The sequence below is a fragment of the Chiloscyllium plagiosum genome, chromosome 13 (genome assembly GCF_004010195.1).
Source record: "Chiloscyllium plagiosum isolate BGI_BamShark_2017 chromosome 13, ASM401019v2, whole genome shotgun sequence".
Lineage (NCBI taxonomy): Eukaryota > Metazoa > Chordata > Chondrichthyes > Orectolobiformes > Hemiscylliidae > Chiloscyllium > Chiloscyllium plagiosum.
Genome location: NC_057722.1, coordinates 27132425 through 27149105, shown reverse-complemented (window position 1 = coordinate 27149105; position 16681 = coordinate 27132425). Strand labels below are relative to the sequence as shown.

Here is a 16681-nt window from a genome sequence, read left to right as displayed (position 1 = left end):
CCCTCGTCCATCTCCTTAGTCACCTTCTCAAAGAATTCAATAGGTTTGTGAGGCACGACCTGCCCTTTACAAAACCATGCTGACTATCCTTGTTCACATTATTCCTATCTAGATGTGCATAAATCCTATCCCTTACAATTCTCTCTAAGACTTTGCCCACAACAGAAGTGAGACTCACCGGCCTATAGTTACTAGGGTTATCCCTACTCCCCTTTTTGAACAAGGAAAACTTGTGAAGATACAAGTGAGAACCTTTGCTACAATACCTTTTAAAAAGTTGTGTTTAAAAAATTGCAAGTATTTAGAAACCAGTCAACTGAGATTTTAACTCCAAGACATGCGACATTCACATCCCCAGTTATGGAGTTGGTTAACCAGGGAACCTGAACAGACTGAGTGTTTTAATGCTGAAATAGACTGGTCTCTTCTTGTCTCCCTCAACCTATTTCCATCTGGTCCCTGCAAGTTTCACAAAAACAAAAATAACCTGGACCAGAATCCCTGTTAAATTTCAAATGGACAGTGTGAAACTCGTACTCAATTTGCCTCCCCACCACTCCCCCCCCCCACCCCAGTCTCCCTTGCCTAGGAATGTCAGCATCATTCCATTTTAATCCAAAATGGTTGCTGCTTCAATGACCACATGTTAAAGAAGAGGGGTTCAGGTTCAGATGTTCACAGGAAACTCTTTCAGAAATACATGCGCTGTTATGCTTGCAATGGAATAAAAAGATTCTAAAAATTACTTAAAAACACTATACAGAGGAGCATACTTGCTGTGGATCATTCCCCTTGTAACAGACCAGCCATATTACAAGTCCACTACACCTGCTTGAGTGATAATATCGATCATTTCTGAACATTGAAATTTTGTACCTTGTTGGAAGATATATTGTGATCCTTTGACATACGTGAGGCCATGGGGCCCAAATAAAAACAAAGTAAATCTCTACTCCCTCCTAAGCATTGATGAGATCTTATCTCGAACATTAATTACAATCTTGGTTCACTTACTTGAAGACAGGTGTAGTTGCATTGGACATAGTCCAGAGGAAGTTTACCAGATTAATTCCAGTGATGAAGGATTGTTTTATGAAGCGAGATTGAGCAGTGTAGGCCTATATGTTCCTAAATCAGCCAAAGTAAACATGAAAAGGATATTCCCTCAAGTGGGGCAACCTAGATCGAAAGGTTCTATAGTTTTAGGATAAGAGGTGACAGATTTAAAACAGAAATGAGGAGAAATTGATTCTCTCAAAGGGTCATATATCTGTGGAATTCACTACTTCAAAGTGCTGTAGATAACTTCAGTAAAGCAAAGGAAGAGATAGGCAGATTTTGAATTAGTAATGGTTTGAAAGGTTATGGGGAATGGACAGAAAAATGGAGTTGAGGCTGAGATGAGATCAGCAACAATCATATCAAATGACAGAGCAGGCTGGAAAGGCTGAATTGCTGACTCCTGCACCTAGTTCTTACATAAATTCTAAATGACATCCATTTTCTTTTTTTCCCAAATGTGAAACCAGCCTTGACTCAAAGAATTGTTTGATATATTTCTTCAGAGAACAAGAGCTCTTAATGTAAAGATGATTCTTCACTTGCTTGTAAGAAGCTAGGCATAACATGCCTGAAGGGGGATATTACCTTAACCATCATTAATTCTGCTTTGAATCTGCTCAGTGTTCATACAGGTCTTTTTGCAGCAGATTGGCAACTCATTTCCTGCTCATCTGGACCCTGCAGGGGAGCTCGTTCCTAGTAATTGCCACGTAAATGTATCTAAGCTCACCTTTACCTATCCTGGTAGAGTGATTCTAATGTCTGAGCACCCTCACAAGCATTCTTTGATCTTTTCCAGCTTCTCAATATTGTTGGTGCATCCAAATGGAAATGTTGATTTTGCAATGTGTAATTGAATGTTTAAAATAGCATACCTTTAAAATATTACAAAGATGTAATTGTAACAGACACCAAGCTTAATATAGCCATTAAAAGTCAATTTCGAAAGCTTCCCAGGAAACTTTGGGATTCTGAATACTCTTGCTCTCATGTCTTTTCATAAAACAAGCAACACCATCAGGCAATGAGCATGCTATTCTCAATTTTCCCAATTTCTCTCATCCAAATAGGACCCATTTTACAGCTTATTTTTGTTGTAGACAGAGCAGGAGACATTTTAAGTGGTTCTTGGGCTCAAATCAAGAAGCACATTTTTACATTTCTAGCCGAGAGGTCATACAGCATGAGCATGTGTCATTGTAGGGCTAGATCGTGATTTTTAATAGCCAGTTGGCAGTAAAAAAACATTGTCTTGCCTGATCAATTCTGTTTTATTCAGAATACAAAACTTGTTAGAAAATAAAGCAATAATTCACAGCAATTTACAGGAGATGACACGCTCATACTTGCTGTGAATTTGTTCTCCAATTCTTATTCTAGTAACATCTGTTGACAGATTTCATAAGTTAGATGTTGGCATCTGCGTTAATGTATGACACACCAACAATACCAAGCTCTCTCTAACTTTATCAGGTTAAAAAAACCTTAAAGCATGTGACCTAAATAATTAAGCGAGCTCTGTTAGCTTGCATATAAAGAACTTTTTTTCCCCGAAAGCTTAATATTTTAACAATCTGTTTCAAGCTTGCTTTGCACCACTAACAATTGAACTGCCGCTGATGGAAAACTGAATCGATATGGCACATTTAAGTTGTCGAATGTTGCTTGCGTTAATCTGAAACATGGGGACACTGCTGTCGTTAGGTGCTATAGATTACTCTGTGAATTGCTGCACAGTCTACAATATGGCAGTAACACGACAAAACTCAAGTTCCATTCCTTCGGAACACGCCATGATTCAACACTTGATGCAGATTTAATACCTGACGATGGTTTGCGGCAGTTTTGTCCAGGACGAAGTTTGGAATAATTATGTTTACATTTCACAAAAGCAAATTAAGATTAAGACTAAATTCTCACTGCAATGTTTTGATGTGAGATGATCGCTTCAACGGAGTTACGATGGCTGCATGATTTTCCACGCCCCTTATTCAAATTATTTAGGGAACTACTTCTTCAGCTTCAAAACGTGTTCCCCTACAATTTTTACACCTAATCGGCATGCTTGGAAGAGGCATAAATCGAACGCTCTCACGACAAAGAACTCTTTAATTTGTTCCAGCATGGGGCAAATATTCAGAATTCCGCTTCAGCTGGGTTACTCGTTTGGAGTCCAGTCCGTATGCCTAAATGTCATCTTTCTTGGTGTGAAATGTTGTAGGCCTCACAATTTTTTTTTAATATTGCACGAAGTACCTTGAAGCCTTGAGGGCTACGTTTCTATTTTATAAAATCAGGGTCTACGCATGGAGCCATTTATGTTTATTTTGGTCCTTTCTCATTTTTGCAGGTCTAACAACAAAAAAGGAAAATGAGATTCCGATCCAGCTCGCTGTATGAGCAGTATATTCTGCACGAGACGTTAAGCACCATGTTTGTACATGGTATGAAATAGGAATCATAGTCACTGACGTCTGTACTGCAAACAAACAGCAGCATGCAATATTAAATACCTGAGCCTAGCAGCTCAAATATACCAATCACTCCTCTATTGCCATGTCTTAGTAAGAACAGTAGAATAGGGGAAGGTAGGAGTGTTAATACTCTATCAACGCTATAAAATTTATCTATTGAACAAATGTCAAAATATTTAATACCAAGCACGCTGCCTGTTGTGCAGCAGAGGATTTGCCTGGATCCCTGACACGCGGAGAAACCATGAATAATTGAGAACATAGAGGTGGAAAAAAACACAGTTGTTAGGGGACGGCCCATTGCCCCCCACAGGATTTCTATGTACTGCGTGTTACAAGTCCTGAAATCTAAAGAGCCATGTGAAACATAATGGAAATTTACACGGTGTATAATGTGCATTTTTTAAAACCACATGATTTTACCATTGCAGTACAGTCAAATTGTAAGAGAAATACATAACATTGTTACAAGTTTTAAATAACCCATTAAAAGCAACAATCTTGAGTATTGTTTTACATAAGTCGTTTGGTTAAACTTACAAACCAATGTTAGACCGAAAATTGAAACCATCTGAACTGACAAATTAATTATTTAAAAGATCTTGTGTCTAGTCACCTGAACCTATTGATCATTAAGTGATAAACGCGACCTTTCCCCTTGATCCATTAAAAGCAGGGACGAGGATTGAACATTGTAAATTTGTCTGTGTGTGAACAGGTGTCCGCACCCTCCACGGAAATCCATCTGTGTCCGTTCCGCCAACTTTCAGCACCATGGAGAGTAACAAGCGCCTCATGCAGATCATCAAAGACATGCGTTCTGACATGAAGAAACTGGAGTCAGAAAACAAGGCCCTACGGGTGAGGTTAAGTCAGTCTGGGAAAAGAGCAGAAATATTGGAAAAAACAACCATTACCGCTCTCCAACAGCAGCTAAAAACCGAGGATGCATTAGCGCACGTTAACTTGCGCAGGAATATCTCCGCCCCCGCGCTGGAAAGAGAAACGAGAGGTAAATAATGCAAGTGAACTGCAATGTTCAAAAGCGTACAGAGTCTACTGCTAATCGCAGTGCCCAGCTAGTATCCATTTATTCAGGCACCACTTATTGGTGACTTGCTGGCACTCACATTGTTACGTTGGTTTCAAGTTGGTCTTTTAATTCACATTCCTGCTTTCGACAAGGCAGGCGATGGGTAAGGGAGAGCGGGGTTGGGAGATGGCAAAGTGGGGATTGATGGAGGAGAATAGTCCAGCAAGTGTGGATGAGGAACAAGTCGTCCCCCCCACCCCGGATGCAGCTTCCACCTCAAATCACTCCCCACTCTGGCCCTTATATCGTCATTAAAGATTGCGCAGAAAGGCGGATTTTTCTGGGCAACCTCAGCCTAGCTAGCCCATCTGTATTGGCAGGGGGCAGTCAGAGAAATCCGTGCCGTGTTCCTGGCAATGCCTCTCAGCTCACTGGAAGTTTGAAGTTTGCTCGCAAATACCTCACGTGTCCGCACCCGGACTCGCAAACCAAGCAGTGAGTGTCTAACAGCTACTTCTGTTGGAAGATCGCCCCCCACCGCTTGACCTAAAAAGATTTTTTTAAATTTGCGGAATATCAAATGTCTCCATTACGGTTAAAACATACATTTTTTAAAAAGCATTCCAAATCATACATTTTTAAAAAGCATTCCAAATGCATTTGTGATATAATGCAATCATAATAATTTCTTTCAATGTCGGAAAATTTAGAATTTTAAAGATAATCCATTTGTTTGATTTTCTGTTTTGTTGACCAAATACACCGATGTAATTGGCTTCTGTCATCACTTCTGCCCGGACACCAGAGATCCTAATGGTTTGGCATCAGCCTAGAACTGGGAAAGGGGAACTTTATGACACAGAGATCGCTGGATCCTGACTGCAAAACTTAAACTAATAAGGCAATTACGATCTGTTCTGTTTAAATGCCGTAGTTGCTATTACAGGATGTACCACTGAAATACATAACGTTTGAGGCAATTAACTAATCTGAAAAAAATGGTTGTTACGCTTGTGTGCAATCATTGAGTATAATTTGAGTCCCAAACGTTATTGAGTGAAGTAACTTTCTGCAGTGTTTGATCTCAGTGTTTTTTCTCTGTATCTGATAAATACGTTGGACATGCAACATATAACACAAATTAATTTGCAGATAATGCAATGACGGTGAGACGTTACTCCATATCATCTTTACATGCCTTCAATGTGGGTAATAAACATCAGAAATCTCTGGGTCAAAATCCAACCTCGCAAACAAGTGAACAAGAAGAACGAGGAACAGTGGCACCCACAATGAAACCCACTAAAAGCCAAAGAACGCTCGCTCAATTTCCAGACCCTAAGACTTCTGCTGAAAACTATTCACAAAGAGCAACCTTACAAGAATATGTCAATAAATGCAAGTAAGCAATAAAATAAGTTTTTAAGGTTCAACAGAAAGTTTCAGTGGACAAAAATAACTTTTAAACAAACTAATCTTCACTAAAATACTGGATATTCAGGTTGAGAATATGCATGTGTTTAAACATAAAGTTATTCAATAAGTAAAGCTGATGAATGACTAGTAACTGGTCCTATTAAAAATAGTGTAGTAATATACTTCTGTGTTATGATGTTTGAATCGGTTTAGTGAACGGATTTCAGTTATCTTGGATAAAAAATAAACTTAACTAAACATAAATATGTTTATAAAGGGTTAAGTATAACATAACTTTATACATATACACAAAAATAAAATGAAGTTGAATATTTAGTGAATAATGAAGTTGGACAGAATATTTGTAGTTTTTGATATTAAATCCATCAAATACAAATGTAAATACCATGGATGCTGGAATTTGAACAAAAACAGAAATTGCTGGAAACACAGGCAATCATACTTAAATGGTTTTCTCTTTATAATAAGGTAGACTGATCTACTCTGTGTTTGCAGCAACCTCTGTTATCAAGAAGCTATAGTTTTGTGGAAATTGGATTTTAATTCCTGCAACAGAGAACAGAAATGTGGTACTGAAATTAACAAATTAAGGCAGTACAGTGTCAAATGTTAGAAAGTTATACCAGAAATTGAATAACTTGTATCAGTGAAGCAATTGCAATCATACACACAATGACTTTGTATGCTGATATAAAATATACAATTTACATGATTGCAAGTTCATTTTTGACTCAATCAATATTAAGTTCTGTAGAAGGGTCACTTGACTCAAACATTAACACAGCGTTCTCCCCACAGATGCTGCCACACCTGCTGAGTTTCGCCAGCAATTTCTGTTTTTGTTTCATATTTCCAACATCCATAGTTCTTTGTTTTATTTCAATCTTGGGTTGTTTTGCAAGAGCATGCAACCTGAGGTCTCCAGGGAGTGCAAGCTCAGCTTGACTTTAAGCTTTAACTTTATCTTTTTATTTTTTACTTTATACTAAGAAGGACTGTGATGTTTAACTTGCTACTTTGTTCCTTTATTTTTCTACTTTGTACCTAAGACTTTGTACATAGATACCTTTGTACCTTGGCCCCAGGAATGGCGACATTGTACACTTTTCACTATGCTCATGTACTTTTGTACTTGAGTACATGTGACAATAAAGTTTAATTTTATTTCATTTTGAATTTGCTCAATTCTACATTTGAGTAGTTAAGCACACACTGACAATTGTGCAGTAACAACGTCTACCACTTTAGTATTATCACAACATAAAAGAAATATTCTGTGCAACATTTCAGATTATGTTGTGCAGTGATTATGTTTCCTCCAATTCTCTCAATAGATTTAAAGTGAAGTCCGTAACATTTCTTTTGCCTGTGGATGCTGCATCTCGTTCAGAAAGACAAGAGTCTTCCCAGCAACCAGAGAATCAGAAAAGTAATCAACTATCTCCTATTCTGGAAAATGATTCCTAAGTGTTTACTTTATACTTTAAGAAATGTATATACATTTCCATCAAATTTCTAAATTCTTCCATGCAAGGTTCCCCCTGACCCACATCTTGCAGTTACAATGATGGGAAAACTGACACCATTCACTGTCATTAATCTATGAAACTGATAAGTGGAATCTGTGCATGCAGAAATCCAGAAGTTATTAATCATACCCTGCTCCTGCACTGGGTGCTTGTTGAAATCTTCACATGAAAATCATTGGGATGTCACTGATTTGATGTGAACTTCCACTTTTTAGATTATTAGCCCTAATGGAACAACACTGAATAAGTTAACATTTGTGAAATAAAGTACAGTTGGGTTTTTGGAGACATGTTAAGTCATAATTACTTCTGGACAACTTATCTGGCCCTGGAAAAATAACTTTGTATTTGTGGAATGTTGGAATTCTCTTATGATTTTTTAAAATAAAAGAAAAAATAAAGCTTGTCTGTTATGTTTCTGAATCTACATCACTGTCAAGTAAAAGTTCTGATTTTGTTTTGGCATTTGTAAATGATTAAAAGTTGAAGGTAATTCAGAACATTTTATGAGAAAAGACTGGCAACCAACAGAAAGGGAAATCCCAAAGTCCTTGATAAGCATATCAGCAGAAAGAGCTTTGTAAAAGGAGCAGTAGTGGCAAAGAAAGGAAATTACATATGGAGGCACCTGTGTTTCTGAAGGAAGTAGATGATAACCAGGCTTTGGTGAGTGAATATGAATATTTGAACAGACTATCCATACTTAAATTTGGCAAAGCATTGGGACTGGATAAAGCATATGCAAGGCTATTGAAGGAAATGAGAGTGAAGATTGCAGGGACACTGCCCATAATCTTTCTGTTTTCCCCAGATTGAGGGGATTTGTCAGAGAACTGGAGAATTGCAGGCATGACAACCCTGTTTAAGGAAGTTTGTAAGGATAACCCCAGCAATACAGATGAGTCTATTTAATATCAGTAGTGGGGAAGATTCCAAAAAAAACAATTATACAGGATAGAATAGTTAGTGGTTATAGTTGCACGGATGTGAAACTTTAGTTAAGAGGATAGATTATAGAGTTTAGGACTGTTCTCCTTGGTGAGAAGACTAGGAGGAAATTGGATAAACATTTTCAATAACGTGAGGGGTCTGGAGAAATTGTTCCTATTCATAAAAGGATTGAGAATGAAAGAGCACAGATTTGCCTACATAGGATTTTGTTTCACACAATAGATGGTTTGGGTCTGGAATGCACTGCTTGGAAATGTGCTGGAAGCAAATTCAATACAAGAGGCCACTGAAAGATTATTTGAATAGAAACAATGTGAAAAGGCAGGAGAATAGTGCCAAGTCATAATGTTCATTGCAGAGTCAGTGAAGACAATGTGGGCTGAATAGCTTCCTTCTGTGTAGTATAATTCTGTAATTCTGTGATTTTGCTTTTTTATTTGGTAATTGGGGTAATTATTTGATGGATGACCTCACAGTTGCTGGGCACCAGGCATCGCCTACAGTTCCCGCCAGATTTCTTTTGTTAATTGTAGTAATGTCAGTATCTCTAGCAGGGTCAACATTGATTGCCCACCCCTAAATGCTCTTGAGAAAATGATGGTGAGCCATCAGTATGAACTGCTATAGTACATGGGGTGCTATAGTACAGACAGATTGCTATGATGAACGGAGTTCCAGAATTTTGACCCAATGACAGTGAAGTAATTGTAATATATTTCCAAGTCACTATAATGTATTAGTTGGAGGAGAAAATATGAGTGGTGATTTTCCCATGAAATTAACGTTTGTAAGTATAAAATCTAACACAGGGATCAGTAAATCTTTCTGGGCCATTTCTTTAAGGTCATTAGCAAGTGCCATCACTTCAGTCTTGATATCAAAATCTGAATCTACCCCTTGGGATGATATATTTTCCAGGCCTACAACAACTGTAAGTTCGTGCACAAGCATGTGCGTATAACAAATCATTTAATACATTTTTATCTGCTTACTTGAATTTTTACTTCATTGTGAAACTGGCATATGCAAGGGTGTGTGGGCCTATAACTCCCAGTGAAATAGAAGTTATAGCACAATGAGATGTGCATCCAAAATACACACCAGTCAATATTATTTTTCTACAAGGATAATAAAAGAGAAGGGAATGTATAGCTACCACAATCCTTGTAGAAAAATAATGTTGACTGGTGAATTCATGCATTATGGAAACATCACTGGCATACTAATTTAGTCTTAATTTGTTTCTTTCCTTCTGAAACCCAAATGCCTGAATGTATTTATTCAAGACTAAGAGTTTTTGATAACTCAGGTATTTGAAAATGGAATGGATAAGGGAAAGAAAGTTTTGTTTTTAAAAGCTCAGGCATTTATGATCTGGAATGTACTGCCTAAAAGGGTAGTGGAAGCAGGTTCATTGGAATGTTTAAAAGGGAACTGGATAAATACTTGAGAAGGAAACATTTGGGAAGATCTAGGAAAAGAGCAGGGGATTGGGAATAATTGTATAGTGTTTTAAAGAGCCGATTAAATCACAGTGGGCTGATGGTTCCCAAATTTGCTCTAAGGTGAATTAACATGGCATTTTTGAATTAAGATAATGAAGCCAAGTTAAAAATTGATGTATACTAAATAAAATATAAAAATGAATGTTTACTTTGTATATTTCCTTCAAAGGACATCAATTCCTATCTGTAATAGTATTAAATCATTATGGCCTCTGAAAGTGTCATATATGACAGGAATAGTCTGTTGGAATAAATGTACTGTACAGTAAATAGATTTCATTGTCAGAACATTTGTTGAACTTTTAGAGGCAACACACATTTTATTATACAATAAGTTAATAAATCTGCAATCAAGACTGTGTACATGCTCCCCCATTTCTAGTCTGCTTTCAATGCAAATTTAAGGCATTGTTGAAGCAATGACATCTGGGGCAATTGTGATGTTCATTTAGCACAACAACGCTTGGCATTATGAAAGCTGAAACTTTTTTTGTTTTTATTTTGAACATTTATAGTAAAATACATAAATTGGATTTGGTGTTTTTCCGACTAGGTTTCCCCATTTCTTGCTCATCATGATGCTTTGGAAGCTGCTGGGGGTCATCCTCTGATTTCTGAGGGCTATGGACACTGTGCAGACTCCCATAACTTTCCGAACCACGTGTTTTTCCTGTGTTGGGGGGAAAAATCCCACATTACTTCCATTGTGACTTTCCACCACTTACTTTACTTGTTTGAAAACTGAAGCGCACCTGCTGTATCCTTTATTTCTGTATAAATGTTCTCTGTGACAATTCTGGACGTATCAGTGTACTTCATTGCAACAGTAGGTCGTCGATCCTGATATATATTGCACCCACGATCTATCCAAAACAAAATATAATACAGTTTGTTCAAACATTTCAATTAGAAATTGTGATAATGTTTTATTAGCTATCAGTAAGATTAATAAAGAATTCAAACATTTAGCTGGAATATCTTTTTATGTGGGTTACAATAACATGGTGAGTGTGTTACTGGATGAGTATTCTTGAGATTTGGATTAATGCTTTGGAGAAACAAATTCAAATTCCACTATAGCAGTTAGGAAATTTAAATTTGATTAACTTAATTTGGAATTTAAATTGAGTATCAATAATGGTGACCTTATAAATGCAAGACTGTGGGTAAAAACCCACCTGGTTCACTACTATCCTTTATAGATCAAAATCTGCCTCCTTACCCAGTTTTGACATGTAAGTGATTCCAAACATAAAGAATGCACTTGAACCATGGTTCCCTTTGAAATGGCCTAGCAAGCTGCTGAGACATATCAAACCATAATTCAAAAACCCTTCTAATTAAGATAAAGGCATCAACCCAGGCACTAAAAATGACAAGACACACTCACTCAGACAGTTGGACATAGTCCTCCTCACCAACCTGTTTTTCAGTTCTTCCACAAGAAAGTGGTGGTTAGCTTCCATTTTAAACAGCCAATCATATGTATTTGCTGCCTTCTAGGCTGGAGAGGTTGAAAGTTTGAAAAGTCTTGGTGAGTTGCTGCAGTGCACTCTGTTGGTGACATACGCTGCTCTGACCGTGTATGGGTGAAGGAAGTGAATGTTGAACTTGTTAACTGGCTATTCTGTACTGTCCACGATCAAGTGTCTTGAATGTTGTTGCAATTGCACTCATCTAGGCAAGTGAAAAATGTTCCCTCACACTCCTCATTTTTATCTCAAAAATAGGGATCAGGCTTTGGGAAACAGTGTGTTTATTCAAAACATAACTTGCACCGTCTGTCCTGGTGTTTTTATAAGGCTGGTCCAGTTAATGGTTAACTGTTAATCCCCAGAACAGTGGGTTGTTCATTGATGGCAATGTCATTGAATGTCAAAGAGGGATGGTTTTCTCCTGTCACAGATGGTCAGTGCATGTCACTTGTGTCGTATGAAAGTAACGTGCCACTGATTATCCCAAACCTAAATATTGTCTATGTGCTACTATTTATGGACAAGAACTGCTTCAACAACTCAGGCGTAACTATTGATGCTGATCATTGTGCAATCATCAGCAAATATCCCACCTGGAAGAAAGGTCTTTCGTGAAGCAATTGAAGGTAGTTGGATCAAATACAAAAACAATCCCTCAAATTTGTCTTCCTCTGAGGTTGGTGCACCACTGTGACTCTGCAAGCAGAAGTCATGCAGTAGCATGACGATCAATGTGTGTGGGGTTTGCTAGCAGTTGTGCAATTCAGAGGGAACATTGGAGGATACTATCCTGTGGAACGCCTGAAGTGATTTCCTGGGACTGAGCAGTCAACCGTCTCCCTTTCTGCTGGGTTAGACTCCAGCCATTGGAGATTTTACACCAACTCTCATTAGTTCATTTTAGCTAATTCTCCTTGACTCCGTTCAGTCAAATGCTGCCTTGATGTTAGCAATGACGTCTCTCATCTGCTCTATTGCATTCAACTCTTTTGTTCAAGTTTGGACCAAGGTGTTATGAGTTTTAGTGATAAGTGGCCCTAGCAGAATTTAAACTGAGTATTAGAGAGTAGATTTTTCCTGTCCAAGTATCACTTGATTATGCTGTCAAGAATCACTCCCATTTCTTTGTTGATGATCGAGACTAGAATGATTGAACAGTATTTGTCAGATAAGATTTCTCCTGCATTTTCTGGACAGGACACATTTAGAAAATGATCTACATTGTCATAGAGATGCTGTACAGCTTGGCTAGGGATGCAGTTACTCTGGAGCACAAATCTACTTAACTATTGCCAGGATATTGTCAGGGACTATAGTCTTTGCAGTACCTAGTGCTTTCAGGTATTTCTTGATAAATGTACCTTCTGGAGTTCTGCACCAAAATTTGGGAGAAATGGCCCATTGACTAATCAATTAATTGCCTAACACAGTCACACTCACAGAATCATACCTTTTGCCCAATATACCAAACTTGCCCTTCACCATTAAAATGTGAAATAAGGTGAATACTGAAAATCTGAAATATGGACAGAAAATGCTAAAAATACTCAGAAGGTTAATAGGGCCATACAGTTAATGTTTCAGGCTTTCATCAGAATGGAGAAGGTAGAAATATATTAAATTTTAAACAAATGAAAGAATGAAGATCAGAAACAAAAAACAAAAATGAAGGTCTGTAATAGAGTGGAAAACAGGAGAAATCATAGCTCCTTGAAATCTTTCTTCCAATTTACATTTTTCTGATCCAGTTCCTTTTTTTAATCTTACCCCTTGCCATGTATTCTCAATGCCCTCTGATCTTCCGTTTTCTCTGAGCTGAATATTCTATTTTTAATAAAGTCGTCAGCTTCATCCTCTAATACCTGAACAAATTTTCATCACGTCGTAACACTGAGCTCTTTTACTGTTGTCTTCACCTCCAGCCCACCTCTTTGCCAGATATCTCCCCCACTCCTCCACACATCAGACCTTCTACTCAACTCTCACTCCTCCCTGGACCACTTTCTCTGATCTCTTATCTTCTCATTTTTCAGTGAAAAGATTTGGTAATGACATCAATTATCTTGAATCAGGCCATCACTTCAGTTCTGTTATTGCCCTCACCCTCTCCAGAGGTCTTCAATCCTGAATGGCCTGCTCAAGATCCACAAAGAGGACTCTTCTGACCACCTTTTCACTTCAGTCTGTTCCTGCTCAATGAACTGATTTCTTCTGATCTCAACTCCTTTTTTTTTACTATATTCAGTCTTAATCCAACTATACCCGTGATCCTAGTGTGTCATTTTATCAGTTTCAGGTTTATGATCATTCACCTGGCAACCACTTTAAACAGCTTCTAGTTCAAATAAACCCATTTCCTCCAAATATGCCTCCCTTTTTGTGAGATATTATGGAACATTTCTTGTTCCATTTTAATCAAGGCCCCTCCCTCACTACTATTTTGCACATTGATGACTGTGTCAAGTCTTTTCCTGTTACTGCCCATTTTAGATTATTCTCTTTGTTTTCTCAATTTCTCTGACTCCAATTCTGAACTGTCTATCAACAAAGTATTCAATGTCAGCCCATTAACACCCAAGATTACTTATTTAAACTTGCTCATACCCTATTTCCTATTAAAAAAAACTCAATCGCATTTGCCATTTTCTGATTTCTCCATTTCCTTTACTTATCTTCTGATGATGCAAATTTCCCTATCAGTGTTTACAAAAGGTCTTCCTTTCTCTTCAGTTGAAGATTCCTCACCAACTCTGGGTTCACAGAACCCTCAACCATATGCTTCCCATTTCGCAAAGACCTGTTTCCACCATTTGCCCTCTCAGAACCATGATTGGTTTCCTCTTGTCTTCTTCCACCATTGTCATATTTGTATGTAGTAGATCATCATCCCCCTTTCTGCCACCTCTAGTGATGCACCTTCAACCATTTTGACATTTAATCTCTTTTTACTACCTTATCACAGCCCTTCTGTTTTGTTATTTTTCCCACCCTCACTCCTTTTGCTTGCTTAAAGCCTATTTCAATTCAATTTTCCAATTTTTTTTTACAGGTAATCAACATGAAATATTAATGCTGTTTATCACATGATAGATGCTGTCAGACCTCTTGAACATTTCCCAGCATGTTCTGTTTTGATTTTGTCCATCAGCATCCCTGAAAATGTTCTGACTATAATGCAGTTTTGACATTTACCTGACAATGTGGAAATTTGCTGAGGTGTATCTAGTCAACAAAAAGAAAGACAAAGACAAAGGTTCTTGCCTTGCAGTCATCGGGATTGACATGAAAGAACCCAAACTTAGAAAAGGATCATAATTTATATAACATGAGAAGAGAGTGCTGCTTGGTTGGACCACCATTGACACAGAGATGCAACGGGAACTTTAATTTGAATTGAACAGTTACCTAGAGAAAGACTCAGACCAAGTAGTTAGACTTTAATTTGGCAGGGTATTACCAGGCAGAATACAACACGATGATGAAGTTGGAATGGATGAACAAATTTTGTTCATCTACATAGAACAGGGTCTACTGTGTTAATATATGTAACTTTTGCACCTGCAAGTCCCTCACACCGCAAGCCCAATTGATGGCCTTAAATTCATTTACAGTGTAATCCTTAGCAAGGTCAGGATTACTTGGTTAACATTGTCCAATAGCATTCTCACATTAAACATTGGACAATGATTTTCTGAAGTTTCCAGGTAGAGGCTGGTTGAGCATAATCGGAACATTGCCCACTGTAAACATCCAACACATTATGTACAAATATGATAGTCCTCAGGGACAATGGTTTCTGGGCTAATATTATGTAGCAACAAAGAAGCATGCTTCCAACAGAATGTCGGCTGTGCAAACCCAGCCGAGTACGTTGTCAACAATCCTAGCTCTGTGCTGCTGGAATATCTTTTGGCTTACTCACAGTCTGATGGTAACTGTCAGAAACAGTACCATCCAAGTTGTGTCCTCGATATCGTGAGCTGTTAGTGTTCTTCATCTATATGGAGAAACCAATATGAAGTCTTCACATCTAGCTCAGAAAAGCTAGCTTGGAAAGGAACCTTGCTGTGGAAAATTTTGGATTTGGATCTTTCTAGTGTTGGTATTTTGTGAAGGCACCACTTCTGCCAGAGTTTGAGATCTTTGGATTTAGGCATACTTTGATAGTCCCAATTTCCTTTCAAATGCATCTGATGGAACTATGACAATCAGTGTGGTGATTGATCTACTCAGTTATACCACTTCATTCTATCTTTGCTTGAAGTGTCTCCTGAATGTATATGCAGCACCTCCTTGTATGATCGATTAATGGGATTGCATCAGCTTCAAGATGCACTCATACATCACATTCAAAATTGTTGATTGTGTCACTTACATCTGGGCATGTGCATTTGAGATTATTGACTGATTTGACTGTATCATGGAGGTCTGGTTCGAATTGTATAATTGTGACTATTCCATGATCTGTGTAAACTGGTAGCCTGCCATTGCTGGAACACCTGTGTCTACAAATTAGAACATTTCAAGAAACCAAGATGAACTTTCATATTGTTACTGTATTGTGATTTAGCCAATGCATAGGATTGGTGATCTGATATGCAGCAAAATGTCTCCCATAGGCAATATCATGGAGCACCACTTGCTGAGATACATTTTTTTAGGGTACATAGTGATAATATGCTTTCACTGGTTCTCGTGCTAATATTAATCTTTTGTGTATGTTGTCCTGCTTTTCTGGACACACTATATTGATGGTTATAAAACCTTCTGATCATCTTATAATGTTGACATGACGTGTGACATTAAGAAGATGGAAAGTTTGGTCATCTTCTCAAACTTGCCATTTACTTGGTTGACACTGAACCTCAATGGTGTACTTGTATTTGTGCCTTCTTTCCCTGCTGCAAGTACTGCAGTGTTCCACTGTTTTGTTGGTCACTTGTGTTTTGTTCAGGGTCTGGTTTAGCCTTTGGATCCAGGCTTCCTGCCCACAGAGGAATTTCCCTCGGTGACACATGCTTTACAGATATGAAGAAAAATGATACAGCTTTGAAATAGGTACAACAAACCGCTTGTGTTACAGATTTCATTGGTTTGGTACACTTTATTGACCATAACGATAATATTGGTGCACCTAAAGATGTAATTGTTGGAGACTGTGGTGGCTCCATACTTATATTGATCCTCAATTGATGTACCAATGTATATTCTCTTC

The 16681-nt window shown here is 37.9% G+C and overlaps 2 protein-coding genes across 6 annotated transcripts in view; one reads left to right on the top strand and one right to left on the bottom strand.

Annotated features, from left to right (window-relative positions):
* Positions 1-7900, top strand: part of LOC122555875 (putative coiled-coil domain-containing protein 195) — a 31130-nt gene extending 23230 nt beyond the window's left edge. For 2 of the 3 annotated variants that reach the window (XM_043702101.1, XM_043702100.1), the window contains 4 exons: positions 3413-3506; positions 4255-4548; positions 5722-5971; positions 7341-7900. In XM_043702101.1, the coding sequence (XP_043558036.1) occupies positions 3434-3506; positions 4255-4548; positions 5722-5971; positions 7341-7473 (750 nt within the window). In that variant the 5' untranslated portion in view covers positions 3413-3433 and the 3' untranslated portion in view covers positions 7474-7900. Of the gene's footprint in view, positions 1-2322; positions 3268-3412; positions 3507-4254; positions 4549-5721; positions 5972-7340 lie in introns of those variants that run through there. The other variant, XM_043702102.1, reaches the window with a different exon arrangement.
* LOC122555874 (guanylate cyclase soluble subunit beta-2-like) overlaps positions 4328-16681 on the bottom strand; it is a 75217-nt gene continuing 62863 nt past the window's right edge. For 2 of the 3 annotated variants that reach the window (XM_043702097.1, XM_043702098.1), the window contains exons 15-16: positions 10744-10854; positions 8077-10661 (exon numbers count right to left, since the gene is read on the bottom strand). In XM_043702097.1, coding sequence (XP_043558032.1) covers positions 10501-10661; positions 10744-10854 — 272 coding nt within the window. In that variant the 3' untranslated portion in view covers positions 8077-10500. Of the gene's footprint in view, positions 4414-8076; positions 10662-10716; positions 10855-16681 lie in introns of those variants that run through there. The other variant, XM_043702099.1, reaches the window with a different exon arrangement.